Source organism: Liolophura sinensis, chromosome 1 (assembly GCF_032854445.1).
Source record: "Liolophura sinensis isolate JHLJ2023 chromosome 1, CUHK_Ljap_v2, whole genome shotgun sequence".
In the NCBI taxonomy this organism is placed as follows: Eukaryota; Metazoa; Mollusca; class Polyplacophora; order Chitonida; family Chitonidae; genus Liolophura; species Liolophura sinensis.
Genome location: NC_088295.1, coordinates 57,756,526 through 57,776,458, shown reverse-complemented (window position 1 = coordinate 57,776,458; position 19,933 = coordinate 57,756,526). Strand labels below are relative to the sequence as shown.

General features: G+C 38.9%; 1 protein-coding gene across 1 annotated transcript; it reads left to right on the top strand.

Annotated features, from left to right (window-relative positions):
* Window positions 1-10,435: 10,435 nt before the first annotated feature.
* LOC135462372 (N-acylethanolamine-hydrolyzing acid amidase-like) lies at window positions 10,436-19,666 on the top strand. The gene is made up of 10 exons (XM_064739652.1): window positions 10,436-10,608; window positions 12,088-12,182; window positions 12,775-12,844; window positions 13,857-13,983; window positions 14,677-14,767; window positions 15,258-15,337; window positions 15,667-15,839; window positions 16,387-16,449; window positions 17,397-17,492; window positions 18,140-19,666. Exons 1-10 carry the CDS (start codon window positions 10,436-10,438, stop codon window positions 18,216-18,218), a joined length of 1,047 nt encoding a protein of 348 aa, XP_064595722.1. The 3' UTR covers window positions 18,219-19,666.
* Window positions 19,667-19,933: the final 267 nt, after the last annotated feature.

Below are 19,933 nucleotides of genomic sequence, written 5' to 3'. Positions count from 1 at the left end.
TGTCTCCAAAGTGCCAATGCTGTATGCCACAAAAAAAGGTGTCCCGTGATCTTAAAGTAATTCTGAATTCAAATCACCTCATTATGTGGGAATAATAAAGGCCACAACATCGCCAATAACACAAATATAAGCAACGCATCCACTCGGACAGCATCAAAACTTCGCAAGCCGCCATTCTGAAGTCACATGAATCGGTTGCTAGGGTGGACTCGTCTGGTCTTTCCAAAATGAAGACCATCTTTTTTCACAATATAAGATTATAGATTATATCCAAAAAAAAAAGCCCAAAATTAAAGTTATGGCCCAAAAACTGTCAACCGCCCTTTAGATGGTGTTCATCTCGTTGGTTTCAATCATTCCACGAGTTGATCTTTTTCCGGACGATGCCGGGTGCGGCCGACTCAAAATGAAAATGACCGTTAGCGAAGTTTGGCTTGTCGCCGATGTAACGGATACATTTGTGTTAATTATTATGTTATGCTCTTTACTATTCACGTATAACTAGGTGATATGAAGTATTAATTACTGAAGGATTACAGCAAACATGTTTTTGCAGCGTACATCTTTGACATGTTGACGTGTCTTTTAGTTCCTGAAACGTGACACCCATTTCGACCAATGAACTGCAAGCATTACCGACACACGCTGTAGAGCATATAATAATGGGAAATATGACCTCGGTTTTATGAAGTGCACTTTCCAAAGTACGTAAGCTCTGAACTACCGTAACCACGTATGTTGTAGAGATATAAAGTGCAGTTAACAGAGTTAAACAGTAAGTAAGCTTCATGACCCATTGTTTGCACGTTCTTAGTTCCATTCTTTTCATTTTTTATGGAGAAGAGATGGGGAGAATGTCTTAAAGTAGTTTAAAGGTAGCGAAAAAAAGGTGAAACTCGTAAAACTAATTTCTGCCTGTAACGGAGAGGTTCAAACCAAATGTTGTTCATTTCCTTGTTACGGTTGTTTATGTTTGTATGTGTGCTCATAAAACATCTAGATAGTACACAAGCATTACAACGTCACAGGAGAACACGATATGTTCTAGTGCGATTATGACCCTTTTGTTTAGCCCGTCCACGGTTTTCCTATTACATTAATGCTGTATTTATGTTGCTATAATAGTTACGTTTATCAATCCCAAGCGCTCTGGAAAGCTAAATAGGACCTGGTACCTCAATTAAGGGCGTCATGGGTTATGCTTATTGCCAATGTCATGGCAACGTATGTCCTGAACGAAGTGAAGCGAGGTCACCTTCTCAAGCTTTTGTAAATCAATTTTATCGTTACTCCTACATTTTTTTCGTAAATGAACACTGGATTGCACCTAGCCACATACAAGATAGTCTGTGCTGGGTCCTGTTGTCATAACGCCACCATGGTAATTATCATAAAATCATAAAATAGAATTTTGAGCGTTTTCCATGATAGGCCCTATATTATCATGCAGCTACTCTTGTTATCTGGAACGTCATAATGAACTAAGTGTGACGGATTGTTTGCTCGTGCTATCTGAAACGTCATAATGAAGTACGTCACTAATTTGACGTAAGCAATCGAAATGGAACGTATGAAGCTGCCTTGTCGTGATAAATTCTCATGACGTCACAAAAAATACGTCACGCCTTTGTACCATCTGGTTGCAGTAAGGTTTTAGTAGCTTCTTTTGACGGTGTAGGTTACATGGCTTAGACATTTCAGATAGACGGTTATGTCGTTTTGAAAAAGGTAAGACGAACATCTTATTCTCCGTGTAATTCTTACAATCAATCATTTTCCAACTGGCTTCGCGTCTCATGTCATTTTCATAAAGTCGATTATTTATATTTCCGTGACCGAACATTTTATCTTTGTCCTCTTTATAGCTCATGCCGACTTTCAGAAATACCATGCCTTAGAGGCTCAGTGTATTACAGAATACTGGCACAGAAGGTCAAAACCTTCATTTGATTGTTGTTCAACTTAACGCTCAAAAAACTGCGCGTTCTCGGCGAAACTAGTTTACAGTGGAACTGCTGACATCTTCCTAGCGTAAAAATTTAATATTACATGGTATGGATAAAAAGAAAGAACATCATTAACATACGGAAATCCTGTTGTTTGATTTATTTCAAAACCGAGTTCGATTTTATCAAAAGTACATGAAAATAGAAGCTAAGTACTCCAACGCACACTGAACATGCGTCTCGAAGCATACTGATAAGAACGTGAAGAGGAAAATGGCCGAACCGAAGAAACTAAAACTCAGTACAACTTGTAAATAATCAATCGTGCGAATCTGTTTGCCAAAAGAACCAACTTTACGTCTGGGGCCCGCACAGTCCAGTGAGTTGACATGAAAGACAGCACCTGACTTATGTTTATGTCCACTGAAAAACTACCATTCAAAGTATCTTAAACCGGGATTAAATATTTTTTTTAGATTTTTTTTTATCCAGTAAAAGTTTAGTGAAACCTCGTCTTGACACGGCTTCAGCACGACTCCGTTATCGAAAGTAAGGTGACATCAAGTCCAAGGTGTTTTTCGTATAATAGTCTAAGCAGTAGCCTATGGCAGATAAAAATTGTTGACTTCGGCGATGAAGACTCAAGAGATACATATAGTTTTCTCAAAAATGGACATACGGGGAGACTATTTCTTCCATTGTTTGCACTGTTGATACGGTAGGCCTACTAGATCATTTATCAGGAACTCCCGCCATCCCGTTTAAAAAGCCTAGCTGCAGACGCACAACCGGGGTATTACTGGTCCAGGTCGTAGCCTTCGGAGGGGTTATGTTGGTGTTTCTGACTCCTATTAAATGTTTACAAAATTACAATATGGTTGTTGTATAACTAGACTCATGCTCGATTCTGAATCAAATGAAAATTAATCAAAGCACCACTGAGGCTGATCTAGCCATTCGACTGTCGGTGGATTTTATGCTTTGATTTTGTAGCGGCGGCTTCTAAGATGAAAGCAGTGCTGACCTAGTTATCGCGCACGACGGAGAAAGCACTTCGGCTTGAACACGTTGTTTCAATAGTTGTACTTTATTTTTTAAAAGAAAACAGAAAAAAAAACATCCAATCTATGCGTGAAATACGAAAAAGCAAATTTAAAGTCTTCAGTTGTAATACATTCAGAGAAAAAATTGTATCACAAACTTTATTTAATTTTAAACGTTGTTTGGTGGGATGCCGTCTTCTCATTCCCAAAAACCTTCGGCATCCATAAATGAACTTTGTTCTGATTCTAATATGTGTTATTTAGAAACTGCTGACTAAACGTTAAAGTCAACGACTAAAAATATATTTGGGGAGATGAATGCGGTTTGGTCCGAGACGGTGTGCTGCTGTCTGACATAATTTGTGATAACGTCGCTGAATATTATATGGCGTGTAAATTAACTAATTTTACGCCTGCAGTGGTCCATAAATGATACAAGCTGCCTCATAACACTTTGTGAAATGGCCCTTTGGGCTACAGGTAACTAAATCGTGTAAATGATCTCAAAATGATGACTTATGCAGTAGTTCTGTGTAATCATATGTCACTTCATGGAGTGAATCGATAAAGGCTATGCTGCCTCGACCCACACCAGCCATTTGTGCAGTATTGCCATTTTGTTCTACATGTTATTCGGTGAAATCTCATTAAATAATAAAGTCTTAAAATAATTTAAATCTCATTAAATAATATTACTTTTTCGAAAGACTGAGTATCCTGCTTTTGATTGAAATATTTCTTAGCCAAGTGCTGTTTTGTCTTTTAACAAGAACATGAAATATTATTTTCGATAATTCATCACTGTAGTATTATCTATTTTGGTAACATTGCTGCAGTGACCAATCAGACTGGAAGGTCAAGAGATACGCGAACTGCCGTGGGACGCAATGGAATACTTCTTTCTATTAAAATGTGCGTCTGGCAGTACGTACCGATAATGTTCCCTCTATTTACACACTTCTGGTAATATGCACGGCATACTTGAAAGTGCACAGCACGGCGCAATGACACAGGGGCCTCTCACCAATGCGGTCGCCGTGAGCTCAAGTTCAAGGGCCGATTCCACAGAAGCCATTTCTGATCTAAGTCAAAAGTTAAAACGTCTTTACAATGCTTAGTTTTTAGTACAGAAAGTTGAACTTTGGAAAGATTTGTATGAGATAATATTGATAAGGTTGACTGAAATTCTGATTTCTAAAGCCCCCAAAAAACTCTTAGATCATATTTTGACTTAAGCTAAAAATGGCTTCATGGAATCGGCCCAGCTCATACTAAAGGTCTCTCAGCAACCTGCGGATGGTCGTGGGCTTCTCCTGGGCTCTGCTCTGTTTCCTCCCATCACAATGCTTGCCGCCGTCGTGTAAATGAAATATTCTTCAGTACGGCGTAAAATACCAATCAACTAAATAAATATAAGGGACCCTACAACTACGGCCACTAGACTCCAATAAGCTGTAATAGTCACTGGCTATTGGAAATCTCACCAAATATCCATTAAAACTGTCTATTGATCTGAGTCAGGTGATCTAAGCCTCCAGATTCAGAAAGTTTAAATATTAGTTTTCTAGGCATAAAAGAAACTCCATGTCACTTGTGTTCTTTTGGATACACATGCGCACTGGTGATCATATGAATGTGTCCTAGCACTTCCTCATGCACATATATTATGACTACATGTATACGTGTTTATTTTTCTAGATCTGTATACCTGTCCAAGCAGCATGAACCTGAATTACAAGCCGCCATGAAGGTACAGGTACCTTCGAAGGAGTTGCTGGTGTTGAGCGTCACATGACAAAATGTTAGGAAGATAGTTTCATTCGAGAGGTTTTCAGGAAGAAGCGTTCTTCAAATCAGATTGTCAGAAGGAAGGGTTCTTCAAACAGTGTTTCTGGTGTTGGACCTCATATCATAGGTTCTCTGGAAGACAGATTCTTCAAACAGTGTTGCTCTTGTTTGACCTCACATCACAAATCGTCAAGAAGAGAGGTTCTTCAAACAGAGTTGCTGGTGACAGGTCCTTCAGACAGAGCTCCTAGTATTGAACATTAGATCATAATCTTTTGAGAAGACGGGCTCTTGCTAAAGTGGAACGCAACATCACAATTCGTCAAAAAGACATTTTCTCCAGACAAAGTTGCCAGTGTTAAAACAAAGTTGTCTCGCTATGAATCGAATAGAGCCCATGAATACTCGCCAGATCAGCTGGGAAAACTCCATTAACTGGAAACGACCAAAGCCTGAGTCTGATGTATTATGGGCGGATTCCAACAAGCAGAAACTTTTACTCTTCAAATACAGTAACAAAGTAAAGACCGAGTCTTCTCAAAAGTCAGAAAATATGATACACGCCTTTGCTCCTGAAGTCAAAGAGATAACATTATTAGAGAGAGAAAACATGTATGCGAGTGCCAGAGAATCGCAAGGCGAGAGGGCCAAAAAGAAGCCATCCAACGGGCGACAGAAGACCAACCAGACACAAAATGTTGCGACCAGTGGTTCGCCCATCGAGTTCGAAAATACGGAGAAGTGCTTGTATTGTAATGAGAAATCCCCACTGGGAACAGACCACAACAGCTGGTGTCGAAAATTGTTCACCTTAAACGCGATGTATACGCACTATGACCTGGCTTTGCACTCCCGGTGGACTCCGCCAAGAGGGTTTCCCGGCAAAAAACAGAAACTGCGCAAAAGGCCTAGGAAACGATCTGCAAAAGGCGATAGACGTGATCATCCAACGGAAAATAAAGCGGAATCCGAGCCGTTTTCACAGAATCTGCAACCCCACGGCATTGTATCCCCAGATTCAGAGGATGATACCGAGGTCAAGATTGGCCTGTATACGTATAATGGTCACGACCATGGCAATGTTAAAGAAGAATATGTCCTACAAAGCTTACTCAAAAGTCGAGGTATAAAGGGGCGTATACCGAGATCTGTCCCACTGCCGATTAATTTTTCGAGAAGTAACTCTCCGGATGCATTCCCACAATGCGCACTATGTCGTCTTGATTCTTCCATGGAAAACAATCGAACAAATGCGTCACAAGAAGATGTCGAAACTCGGAATGATCGGAAATGCGAGCAAGGCGTCCATGATCCAGATACATACAAGGAAGTGGGCAGCATTTCAGGTGATTCCAAAATCCCTGACAAAAATTTCCACACTACTGTTCCTGACTGTCAAAGAGCCCTGCCCTCCCCAATGACATCACCCCCACCCCCTACACCAGAGACAGGGTCGAATTGTCCTCTACTTTCGGTCGAAGCAAGTGAGGGTTCGTCATCCTATTACCAGACCACGGTAAGGGAAACGGGGAAGTCCCGTCAGACACTGCGGAACATGAACAATCCGGAAAGCTACATGTATCCCCAGCCCCGATGGTACCTCGAGATCATGGAACACGCGACCTATGGATACGGCATGTTTATGCCACACCCCCCGCTGAGACGCAAGGAAGATGTACGGATGCCATCCCCAGGATGTAAGTTGTAAAACTAAGGTTTCCAAGGGCTAAATTTCGCACATAAAGATTTATAGGCTGATGTCCTTACGCAGCTTGGCAGTCCCGGCTTTCAGGCTCTTAGGGATGCAGAACATACAAAACAATCATATGCATACATGTAGTTTTAAAAAGGACTTGGACGGGCCACGAAAGAGTTGGCAGAACGTCCGCTTCGGGAGTGGTAGATCCAGGGTCAATCCTGGGTCCTGCATACACTCTAAGGATTCCTTCGTCGTCATAGGACTGAAAAAAAGTTAAACCCCAAGCACTCAGTCACTCAAAAGGACTTGGAAGATGACTAAATGAATACAAATTGTCAGTCGTGGAGGGGTATACATACATAGTAACCAGTGTGGCGGTATTAGCCTGGTGCATTCTGCAAGTATGAGCAGAGAAAAAGCTGATTGTTCTTCACATCTTACTTGTACCATTTCCCATATGAACATAACGTAGGGAAATTCTAGTTTTCTTGTGGCTTACTGAAGAAACTTTTTCATTTGTTTTCTAGGAGAAATGTGTATGGACTTAAGATTAATGATACACATCAATGAAAATGGGAATCTCGGGAGTGTTAAATTATTATGGAATAAAAACATTTATGGAAAATAAACTTTTCGATGACTAAGTTTGAAGACCAGATATAAAACATTAGAGTGAGTGAGTGACTGACTGAGTGAGTGAGTGCTTGGGGTTTAACGTCGTACTTTAAAACATTTGAAGAGATCTTCGAAAATCTTTGGAAACAGGTTATTCCAGCGGCCAAGAAAATGTGTACAGTTCTTACATAGAGTGATGCCTATTTGTAATTTTCCATTGTTACGACAGCCTATAAGCTGTTGAGAGAGTCATTCCGCTTTGAATGTAAATCAACTTTAACTTTTTAAATTAATGAATATATATAAATGTATTCAAGAAATGAAAATATAAAATATTAAAGTATAGAAAGTATAAAAATATATTACCAGATCAGTCTAGCTATAAATCAATCATTTTTGTTTTCATTTTCAGCTGAAGTTGTCCTCGACAAACTAGGACTAAAGTTTAAAATACCACATATTAGCAGGAACGTGCTGAGAAGACCACGCAAAAAGGCAGTCGACCTCAAAGGGTTTTTGGGTAAACAAGGCGGCTTTCTCCCGCCCATTGGGTGTCGGGAGGCTATGAAATACTTGAACACCCTGCCTCAGTTCTGATGATTCACCTAGGACAAAATGGATAGAAATTGTCTGTTTGTTGTACCTAATTTAAAGAGCATCTGCATAAATAAAATATATGGTATTTAAAAAAAAAAATCCATGGATGATATTGCTTTTGCTGGCGAGAAATCAAAAAAGGAAGCAACGTATATGATATATTTTGATTACAAGAAATTATATCTTCTAATACTGGCTTGTATCTTTTGAAACGGTTCATTCGCTTAACGAGGGTTCTCTGTGGAACACGACACGAAATAGCACACAAGGGGTGTCAGCTATTCCGAATTCGCGCTGGTTTACCGAAAATAGCGTTGCTACTTAGGAGAAGCCGGGACTAATATGACAAACAGTATGTATTAGCCCCAGCGAGTAATGAGTTTCAGAACGCGGTGTAGGGGCTTTGTCACAGGTGACGTTAACGAGCTTGCACGCTGCTTTGCACGATGTGATGGCCCCACCTGGGAATCTATTGTTATTTCACAGAATTAAGTATTGTTTGCCCGCTAACTACAAACAGACGCAGATGAACCCGTTCAAAGGTTTTCAAACTGCTACGGGAATTCACTGTGACTGTGCCCAATATTTATTAGATGGATTTGGAACCGAAATGTAATCTTTTTGTGATAAGTTAAAGCATATAAACTTTGAAGGTCCGAGACGTCATTAGACATGACTTGCCCACCCCAGCATTAACTCACGGATTGCTGGCACAATGACACAAGAGCCTCCCAAGAATGCGGTCGCTATGAGTTCGTCCAGCTCATGCTGGCTTCCTCTCCGGCCCTGCCCGGTTTTCAACCACCATAATTCTGACCGCCGTCGTATAAGTGAAATATTCTTGAGAAAACACCAATCAAATAAATAAACTCATGGGATAAATATGTTCTGTACTCTATGTTACGTTCCCAAAGCAGTCAACATTGCCTTTATCCGATATAATAAAACCATACAGTAAATCACCGAGCGCAAAAACGGCATTTGAAAATATTTTTGTATGGTGGGTATTTGGGACCCCCTTTTGGTATATATATATCGTCATTAATCGCATAATAAAGATCTAAATAAGATCGCATGTTTAATAAATTTAAATTATTGTAAAATAAATTTGTAAATCCAAACGCATGCATTTAATCTGAATTACGGTAATATTTATCGATATATGAAAAATAAAAACATGATTAAAATTCAGGTTGAACACACTTGTTAGCTGAAAAGGCCAAATTCTAGCACAAATACATTTATTAAACATGCCTCATTTGCCCTCATTTAGGACATTATTATGTCCTAACATATATCATCAAGAAGTGGTCCCAAGTACCGACCATTTACAACTAACGTTTCAGATTCTTTCATCTGAAGTTTATTTTATGTTTTTTTTTTATGTTTAATGTCACACAAACAGAATACTCACAGTTTGGGGTTCTACTTCTGCGTGGCGTTCGTAGTATACCTCTATATTGCTCTATACCTTTGCTAACACTGCATATAGACTTGTGTTAGCAGAGGCATAGAGCAATGTAGACCTAGTCTTATCACATCTTCACAACCAAATATAGAGACTGTGTTAATGTTATACCAATATTCCTATGTAATAATTTCGTAGTTCATCCTTCAATAAAACATTTATTTCTTTATACTGGACTGGTGTTTTACGGTGACATACTGAAGAATATTTTTCTTATACGACGGCGACCATCCAGCGTTTTGGTGGGAGGAAACCGGGGGAAACTCACGACCATATGCATGTACGCAGGTTGATAGCAGATCTTCCCATGCACGACCGAAGCTGCACTTGAACTCACAGCGAGAAGCTTTTGTGTCATTGTGCTGCGTTAGCACGCTATTAGCACTCAGCCACGGAGGCCTCAAGGAGTGGATAAGTCACTCTTGCGCAGTGATATCACTATGTTTGTACTGAATACAACGTCCATATACGCTCAAGGGATATGAAGTAGGCCTATTCGTGCAAGTGTGGCTTGTTTGCGTCCTTTTTTTTGGCTTTAACGTCGCACTGAACATTATAACACAAGGTGTCGATTGCACAGTTTTGACTCAAACTTTAAAAAAGTGATTTTAAACCCCTTGCTTTTGAAATTAAGATCACTTACCAATAGTCTGCCGGAGACAAATGTAACCTATATATAAGCTTTATGGAATTGACCCCAGTTTGCGCATCCACATGGTGATAACGTATAGCCCATAGGCCTACCTAACATGCACCATAATGCTGGCCGCCGTCGTATAAGTGAAATATTGAGTACGGCGTAAAAAAGAAATCAAATAAATAAATACTGGTAAATAAATATACGTAGCACGGTAAGACATTTGTGGAACCTGCGATTTGTAGGTAATATGATATGTACAGTATTTTTATTTATTTATTCTGGCCTATTCCAGAATATTTCACTTAGGGCCTTATCATAGCGAGTAGCATTAAACCTAGATACAGTTTAGGCCCCTGCATGTCTGTGTACATGTATGTTTGTGGCTGTAAGATGTATACAGGCCAACACGCCAAACTTTGCTATCTGAACTTATTTTCCTAACGAACTGATCTTACAACCAAACAATGTGCATAAACCTACCCTGCAGACTTAGGTTTACACCAAAGCAGTGACGGTGTTTTCTTCGCACAGTCAAAGGGAGTTAACTCCTGATAGGCATTAGTTGTCTTGTCAATCACATATATATAGACGTTTTTTTGGGGGGGGGGGGGGTCGTTGAGGTGGTCATATGACCTGAACATGGCGGCGCTCAGATGCCTGTGTATGCTTGTGTTAGTTTCTCTGTGTCTAGGAGAGACCCCGACCGTGCCCCCAAAGTATGTGGTTGACCTTGACTTAACTGAGGAGCAAAGATGGACGCATGTGGTCAAGGATTATCCTGAGCTACCTGAAATGATCCAAACCGTAATCAAGTAAGGGCGTCAAGCACATATGCTTAACTGAATAGATCTATGTAATAGGCCCTTACTAGTAGTACGTGTATACATATACAAGCAAATACGCTTGCACCTGTATGGTGAACGTACGGTAGACGTACTGTATATTGTTTTTGAGGATGCAAACATAATCAGTAGTGGTTATACGGACGGCTCGAAAGGGGCGCGAGGGGTGGGATGGCCTGTGTCACCGGTACCGGGTTTTAACTATGCAGGCGTGGTAGGGCCTACTAGTAACTGAAATAAGCCAGCCGAAATATTTATTTATATATCTGAATAATTTAACGACATAGTCAATATATATATATATATATATATATATATATATATATATATACATATATATATATATATATATATATATATATATATATATATATATATATATATATATATGGGCCCTGTGTACCATGTTATTCACCCCCTGGGCACGCACACCATGTTGTGTTGGTTGAAGACAAGCGATGTTATCGAGCGATAGACTGTAAACCGCCACACAATTGCTACCCTTGTTGCCACTAACGGTGGGGATGGGGGTGAATTCCAAGTCCCCTTAGCGGTGTTGAACCCTAGTACTAGCGACTGAAATGCTCAACTCAAGTGAAATAAGGCCAAAACTGAGGCTGTTCCTGAGGCACGGTATAACGAGCAGATATCTTAGATATATGGTACTTTGTTTTATTACTTTATTCGGACATATTTACGTATTTACTGATCTAGATAATGCTATATATAATTATGAATAGTGCAAAGTCCATGTGAAAGTGATCATGTAGATGGCTGACCCAGTTCTGTTCAAACTTCAGTTTGCAGAAGTCTGTAGGCCTGTATATAACTATCTGATCTGACAAGGGGTACGATTACAAATGAAATGTTTAATTCCATTAATGTGTAGTTTTCATGTAGTTGCGAAGTGTGGGGAAAAGGAGCACACATGTATGTAGAATACCAAACATCATTCAAATATAAAAAGGTAAAAAATCTGCAAGATCTGTTCAGAGATAATGGTGGGGTATTTAAAGGTTTAGTGTCCAGATTGAACTCCTGGCCCTAATTATAAAGATTATAACCTGTTTAAACAGTATGTTACCTGGAGGGCCTCAGAAGAACGTAATAATGCCTTCAAATCCATCAAAAACAATAGATGTACTGCCCTACACGATCTCCAGCTGGCCGGTACGGCTCAACGGCTGACGTCATCTATGGCCAACTAAAGGCTAACTGGCCTGTATTACCTGGGAATTGGTATGAAAATGATAAAGTCATTTTCGAGATGGATTCTAGCTATACAGACGCAAATATACAGCCGTATCAAATTTTCAGGCAGAAAGTATACTACTTTTCCGCATAATTTTGAACTACCTGCGCGTTATATACTCCATCGTTATGGTATGTATTGTAGACTGTAAAGTGGAACAGATATGTTAATAAAATATTGTCGATGCACTGATACAGGAAATATGTACCTGATGATCTGGTGTCCATGGTGGAGCAAATTGGATCAGCCATTGATGATTACCTACCGAGTCCATACGCCGGGGAGATCAGAGGTACACACACAGGCGTGCATATATTTACATTGTTGAACAGCCTGAGCACGTATTTTTATTGGGGTTGCTATAGCATTCACTAAGCATTATATATAATGCTACAACTACAGCTTGTGATAATGCAGAGTACAATGTCCCGCCACTACATAACTGAAGAAATAAACATTTCTTTCGGAGGCGATGAAAAAATAAGTTAAAAGTAAAACAGCAATCAAATACATAAATAATTTGCCAGATGTCGCTTTCAAATTGAAGGCTATTTTGATTGCATTACTATAAAACCGCTCATAATACCATGTTGATTTATGGAACAATATACGATGTACATGTATATACCTTATAAATAACAAAAGCTTTAAATGTGTTAAAATGAATCAAATAATTTTTCACGTAGGTGCTAAACACATATTGCTGTACCGTACTAAACTTCTTCTCTACATGACGCATTTTTGGTTCTTTGAAAACGCAGATTTCACCGGCTTTTGGTCTTAGACTAGCATATTAATTTCTGATCAGTTACACATGGTCCTAGTTTGAAACCACTGATACCTGTCTGGTCAAGTTAACAGCATTTATAATTATTGTTCTGAAGGAATTGCCAAAGCCTTGAATATGACGTTGGGCGAAGCGGTGATCCCAAACATCCTCTACGATCTGACATCGTGAGTAGGCCTATATATACGTGGTATATATTAAGCATTTCATCACACTTCAGTTTCTATTACTTTTCAGTCTGTGCATCTGTCATTCAATGACGCCGAAAGCATTTTAATAGGGAAGTTTCATGTTGGAACTCTTTTGCCGTCAAAGGTAAAAACAGTCCTGCTGTGTTAATCTGTGTTATGTGACTTGTGAAAAGTGTTAGGCAATCTGATATTGACATTAATTTACTGTCTGATTGCAGAGGCACAAATGGCACCGCTTCCCTTTAGGAACTTCTCAAGCTCCCATACGTTCAGCACCTCAATTTTCTCCACCATTCGTCTAGTTTAAAGTACTTTTTATGAAACTTTTTTCGAAGCTGATGTTAAAGTAGATGTGGTCAGAAATACATGTAGTTGCCTAACATTTTTGACATGTCACATGATACGGTTGGACTTTCTCTACCTTTAAAAGAGTTTGAACTCGAAACTGCCCTATTGAGATCTATAACTGAGCCACATTTTATCAAATTCTGTATCCTTCAGTATCTTTGACATTTGCAACCTGCACATACAAATGTACACATTTATATGTGATTCAGTGACTGTATGAAATGGTTTTTATTGATATATATTTCTATGTTGTTCACCAAATTTTTTCTCAATTTCTATACCCACCAATGTATCTATCAATGACGTTTCCAATTTCCGTACACCAGCTATTTGGTTGGACAGAATTCTTTATATTGTCCTTATAAAATCTTTTGACTTGAAAATGAATTCTTCTCATTTTTCGTAATAAATCGTTATATTGTGAATGTCTTGTCGTTATATGTGATCAGCAATTTATTTTAAAAATTCGGATTTCACCTAAAATTTGTACTTTTTTATAACTGCATGTATAGCATTGTGCAGAACTAGGACTGAGATTATCGTTATCAAAATATATACTGTATTAAAGGAGAAAAACTTGTCACTTCACAAAGTTGTTCGGTGATGTTCGTTTACACCTTGTACCATATGAATCCCACAGGTTCTGTACTAGTATCGTGGCTCAAGACTTGAGCGGGAACATCTGGCACGCCCGAAATCTGGACTACAGCTTTACCGATATGCTCCGCAATATCACCATCATAGTGGACTTCCAGAGACAGGGAAAGGTGACCGCCATGTTAATCAAGGGAATTTGTAATAAAAACGCAATTTGGAATAATTATTTTATTATATATTTTTATATTATTATATTGTAATATTGCATATTTGTTTCTAAAAAGGCTTCGGGAAAATTCATCCAGCCTTGTCAATCTGACTGATGGGATGATTGAGAATATTGACGAAATACTTTTGAAAATTATATATTTGTTACAAATTTCTGTATTACAAGTTTCCTTCCAGAATGGCGCAATTACAAATTGCCTTTCAGTTAAAACACACGAGCTTACAGTTTTATAAGAGAAGTAAACGCTGTGTATCAAGCTGAAACTCCGTTTAACCAGTATTTCAGTAATGATGTATAGTACTAAAGCCAGTATTCACATTACCGCCGGGTATGTTGATAACATATTTTAAGGCGCTGCGTCTTAGCCACTGACCCATTACTAACATTGGCCGCTCATACATAATGGGGATGGAGAATATGAGGGATGCAGCAAATTTTGCGACTGGACGTTTCTTGATGTACTATATTAGTTTCTAACTAATGTATCTTGACGAGATGTGATGATATTTTTCTGGTTCTCTTCACATTTAATTTCAACCCAATCTATTTGGTTGGCCTAATTGTACCTGTCAAAGGAATGAGTATAAACCTTTTAGATTAATGAAGTTATTTGGTGCGTGGTGTTTTTGGACAGATTGTATATAGCGGTGTTACATATGCGGGTTACGTGGGGTTGTTATCCGTCCAAAAACCAGGGGCTTTTACCATCACAGCGGATGAGAGAGGGTAGGTACATAGATTCTCTGAAGACGGTATTGTGTATACTAGGTTTCTCATCGGCACCCATTAATATCAAACCTTTGTCTCTCGTTATTTCTTCTAGTGATGCATACCTCATGTTTTTTTTTATTCATGCACGCTTCAGCGAAAGTGAGGGGACGTTCATTCGGGTCTGTATCTGTCAGTCTTTCAATGTCGGTTCCCTATAAAGCTGTTCCAAATATTGACAAAGATTCATGTTGTCGTCCCTTGTGAAATCAAAAATTCTGTGTAACCCAATAAAAGTTTACAAATTGAAAACGTTAATTAACGCATGGACTGACTTCAAATAATATACACGTGGTCGTAAATTGAAGAAGTGAACTAATTCTGATGAGATTCTGATTAAATATTTCCGAACTTCGAAGTACCTTCTCAACAAAACACTGGCTAGGCCCATTAGACATATACAGTTATTATTCGATGTTGACGAATTTGGTTTTGGTTATTCTCAAGACAAAGGGGCCTGGTGGATGAATTTGCTGATCGGGATATTCGACAAACAGGCCAAACCCATGAGCTTTCTTGTCCGTGATGTAAGTATTCATACCATGATTTTACACACGTATTCGCGCCATCAGAAATCTTCGCTAACCCTGACTATTTAGCTTAGTCGTTCACAGATGCCTTTTGCGATGAAATTGTGCATTTTGGAATGGCTTTAGTTGGAAGATAGCAATTCATGCGTTGTTTTGGGATTATGACATTTTTATAATGAAACTCCTGCAAGCATCTACATTCTCCACTATAATGGTACGGACGTTAAAAAGTTAATTGAGTGCGGATATTTTACAGCAGCTTATCTGCATAATTTTGCAAATGCATAATGAAACCAAAGTATCTGATCTCCAAATTACACTTACAGACTACAGAACAGGCTGAAGATTTCCAGTCTGCAGTTCGTCAGCTCTCCTACACAGTTACAGAAGCCTCTGTGTATTACATCATAGGCGGAGTAAAGAAAGGGGAAGGAGCGGTGATAACGAAGGAGAGGCTGAGTGCCCTGGATACCTGGTATATTGACTCGACGGTGGGAAGGTGAGGGGCGCGATTACGGACTTAATATATATAACGTTGTCTTATGTGTTTGGCAAATGCAGATTGCAGTTCATAGGAACTGTGCATTGGTTGTAATCATATGAATGTGCAAGGATTGAAATCAGACGAACTGTGACTTTATATATCTAACGTTGTCCTATGTGTTTTGCAAATGCAGATTTCAGTTCATATGAACTGTGCATTGGTTGTAATCATATGAATATTCAATGGTCGCAATCAGACGAACTGTGACTTTATATATCTAACGTTATCCCATGTGTTTTCCAAATGCAGGTTTCAGTTCATATGAACTGTGCATTGGTTGTAATCATATGAATGTGCAATGATTGCAATCAGATGAACTGTGACTTTATATATCTAACGTTGTCTTTTGGGATTTGCAAATGCATGTTGCAGTTCATATAAACTGTGCAATGGTTGTAGTCATATGAATTGTGGAATGGTCGTAATCATATGAACTATAAAATGGTCGCCGTCGTGTGAAACATTTACGATTATTGACGTTTCTGTATTATGTGTGTTCCAGATGGTTCGTCTTGGAAACAAACTACGACCATTGGGTTACGCCACCAACGAGTGATGATAGACGGTAATACACGTTAGCCTGTATCTTCAAGCCTGTTTGTTATGTGTCAGACAAATGTCGTCACAAGCCGTGTCAATAAATATTTCTCTATTTGGCCTTGATTAGACTTATATTTTACAAAAGGGCACAAAGAAAACTTCTCTACGGTGAATTTCCATATATATACATGCCCAGATTATTTTACTGCTATGCACCCTTCTTCAAGTTTATGATATTTCTGTATTTTTCTCTAACTAAATCAAAGGTTATAAATAGCGGGTCCCCCGATCGGGGTCGCGTCCTTTGCGTGCAAGCGCAGGGCAATAATTTAATAGCACCTGTGCGAAGGCCTGCTGCAACCTGCGGATGGGTACGCCCCCCCCCCCGGGGCTCTTCACGGGTTTCCCTCACCATCATGTTCAAAAGCATTCAGCTGCTTAATTTTCTCTATTGTTCGTCTACTTTAAATAACTTTTTTGTGAAACTTCTTTCAGACGCCCATGTTATGGTAAATGCGGTCTCAGTGATAGGTCTACATGTGCATGTAATTGCCTTTTTAACAGGTCACATAGATTCGGACTTTAACCATTAGCGATAAAAGAGTTCTCTAAATTCCCTTATTTTTGAAATTCCCTTATTCTTGAAATTCCCTTATTCTCACTGTTGTTATGGACCTTGCCTTATTGCACAATAGCCGTAAACTATTCCGTACGACGCAGTGGCCTCTCACCAATGCCTCCTCTGCGGTCCAACGCGGGAAGGCCTCTCAGCAGTCTGCGGATGGTCGTGGTTAAAGCCGCCTTCGTATAAGTGAAATATTCTTGAGCACGGCGTGAAGTAAGCACCATTGAAATAAATAAATAAATTAAATAAATAAAATAATCCACAGCAGCCGTTCAGTGCTATGCGGCTCACAACCGAACAGTACCTTGTAGTACTCCGCGGTGACATTTTATGGTGTTCGATTTCAGAGACCCAGGGATTAAGGCCATGAATGCTATGGGGAACAAAACGATCACGGTGAACTCGCTGTTTAAAGTATTGTCAACTCAACCAGTCCTAAACCCGTGAGTAGATGAGCAGCGTTGGTTAGCTAATCTCTTGACAATATCAATAATAACTTATTGTTCATTGTACTAGGTGGCATCGTTTTTACACCCAATGCGTTCGTCTCCAATACGATCAAAACGGCTTTCTTTTGAGGAAAAGGTGGATCCAGAAAGTGTAGGGCCAATGTACAAATTTGGAACCAGATACGAATTAACTAAATCAGGTTAGGGTCAGGCAATAGCATTTTAAAACGAAAATACCATTTTAATATCATTGTATTCTATTGCTGTGCTGTTTTCTATACCTTGCCATGCCACAATATATTTGCAAATTGTCTAAATTCCACCTATTTTCGACAAGTTAAACTTGTACCTGCATATAAATACTGTAGATATATTTGACCTAAAATGTCATATGTGACAGGGTTACCCATTTTATCTGATCTTACAACGGAGGTTTGTTTGGATGATAAGGTTATATCTTGCAAGAAATTGTAAGTTTTGGCAAGGTCTAAAAGTAATATTTCATGACCTGTTATTTGCCTATAAAATGCATTGTTGGGAGCGAGCTTTAGAGCATATATACAGTAAAATCACAGTAAGTTTACAGGCCTAACATTAAGCTTGCCCAAAATGTTATGCTGTGTGTTTTATGAATGTTACAGGACAACCACCTACTCTGTGGTTATGAGCGCCGGTCAACCTGACCTACTCACAGCCTGGGTTAGACACCTGGCACATTGATGGCACCTTGATGATGATTACGCCCGGATACTATTGACGGACATGACACCCAATGGTATTGTTATAGATATCATTGAATGCACATGGTATATAAAACAGTTTTAATTAGAAAATCAGGGGACCAAACGTTAAAGTGTTATTTATAGCTCAGACATGATTTGCGATCAATCCAGAATGCATAATAGTCAAAAGAGTGTATATGTGTATCTGTTAAAATTGTCAGTTGTAATTGTAAGTCTCTAGCAACATGACTGCATGTCTTCTGTGATAATGTTGCATTTAACAGTGAATCAAAGTACAGATCACACATCACACAGAAATGAGTACATCAAAAACAAAATCTGCCCTTTGCAGGACACGAGAACTACAAAAAGTCACACAGAAATCGATACAAGAGAAGTAAAAAATGTATCATTAAGAGTGACACAGCAAATGCATTTAAAACAGTGGAACGCAAAAATTTCATAGGGTACGCCGAATACAGCTTGGCCAAGACTGCATGAAATCGACACAGCATAGGTAAAAAGATCACAGAGAAAATGAAACAGGAAAATCAAAGGAGCACCAAAAATAGAAAAGGAGAAGTTCAGGTTACAGGACTCATCTGATGTCGGTGCCCTGGTCGCAATTGTCCGATAAAATTATCCAGCAGGTTTTAGTGAGGCTACTGGTAAAAAAAATATATAACTTCAAAAATTCAGATGTAAATGCGCTTGTGAATTCAGTTTCTGGAATAATACTAATAATAATTAGTTCCAGGTCCTAACTGCCGTTCAAGTCTGTGGCACCATTGTGTTGCCATTGGTTACCAGAAGTATGGATGCACTTTGTCTTGATATAATGCTCTGCATATATTGTCAATGTGATCGCACTACATTGTGGTTACTGTACATTATGCAAATGACTGTTATACATTTTTCCCATGCAAGTATAGCCGTACGAGAAATTGTACCGTTATGTTATAGAAATCGCGTAATAGTAATGCCGCAGCAAAGATGAAAGTGGGACTCCTTTTCAAATTCTTTCTGCTTGAACGACTGAGAACCAACGTATACCTCATGCATCTATGTACAACTTCTGATATAAATCAATCATTGCCTTCACCATCTGTTTCACTTTTGTAATCAAAACATTTGCCAAATATTTATATATATGGGTTAGATTTTATACCAGGTGATATCGCGGTATATCTGTGTTCATATTTTTTAAATTATGTGAATTCACCGTAAAAGTTATATATGATGCAAATTTTAATGCAAGCTCGTCATAGACTATACTACAAATCATACCTTTATTTCATGACTTGTCAGCTGACTCTATATAAAATATTGGTGACGGCAGTACTTTCTATATATTTGTAATGTAATTCTATCTCTTTGTTGATGCAAGGTTAAATATACCGGTACGCTGTCAGCTATTTTTCAATAAAAAGATTTTTGCATTGAATGTGGTGGGTAGTTTATATAGTGTGTGTGTGACTTATCACTGTAGAGAAAAGCTCAGATGTCAGCTAGAATTCCTGAACCGGACATGCGCATTACAGACTGGTGTATTGTTGTATTGGATGGGCCATTGTAGAATGATGGCATTCCTTTCTGAAAGGTCAGATGGGGACCGTATTGACTTGCCCAGACACACCATTTCTCAGGCACACCGTTCCTGTCAGTTCAAGTGTTGTGACCGTTTAATGTTTTCATGGAGGATTTTAGAATTCA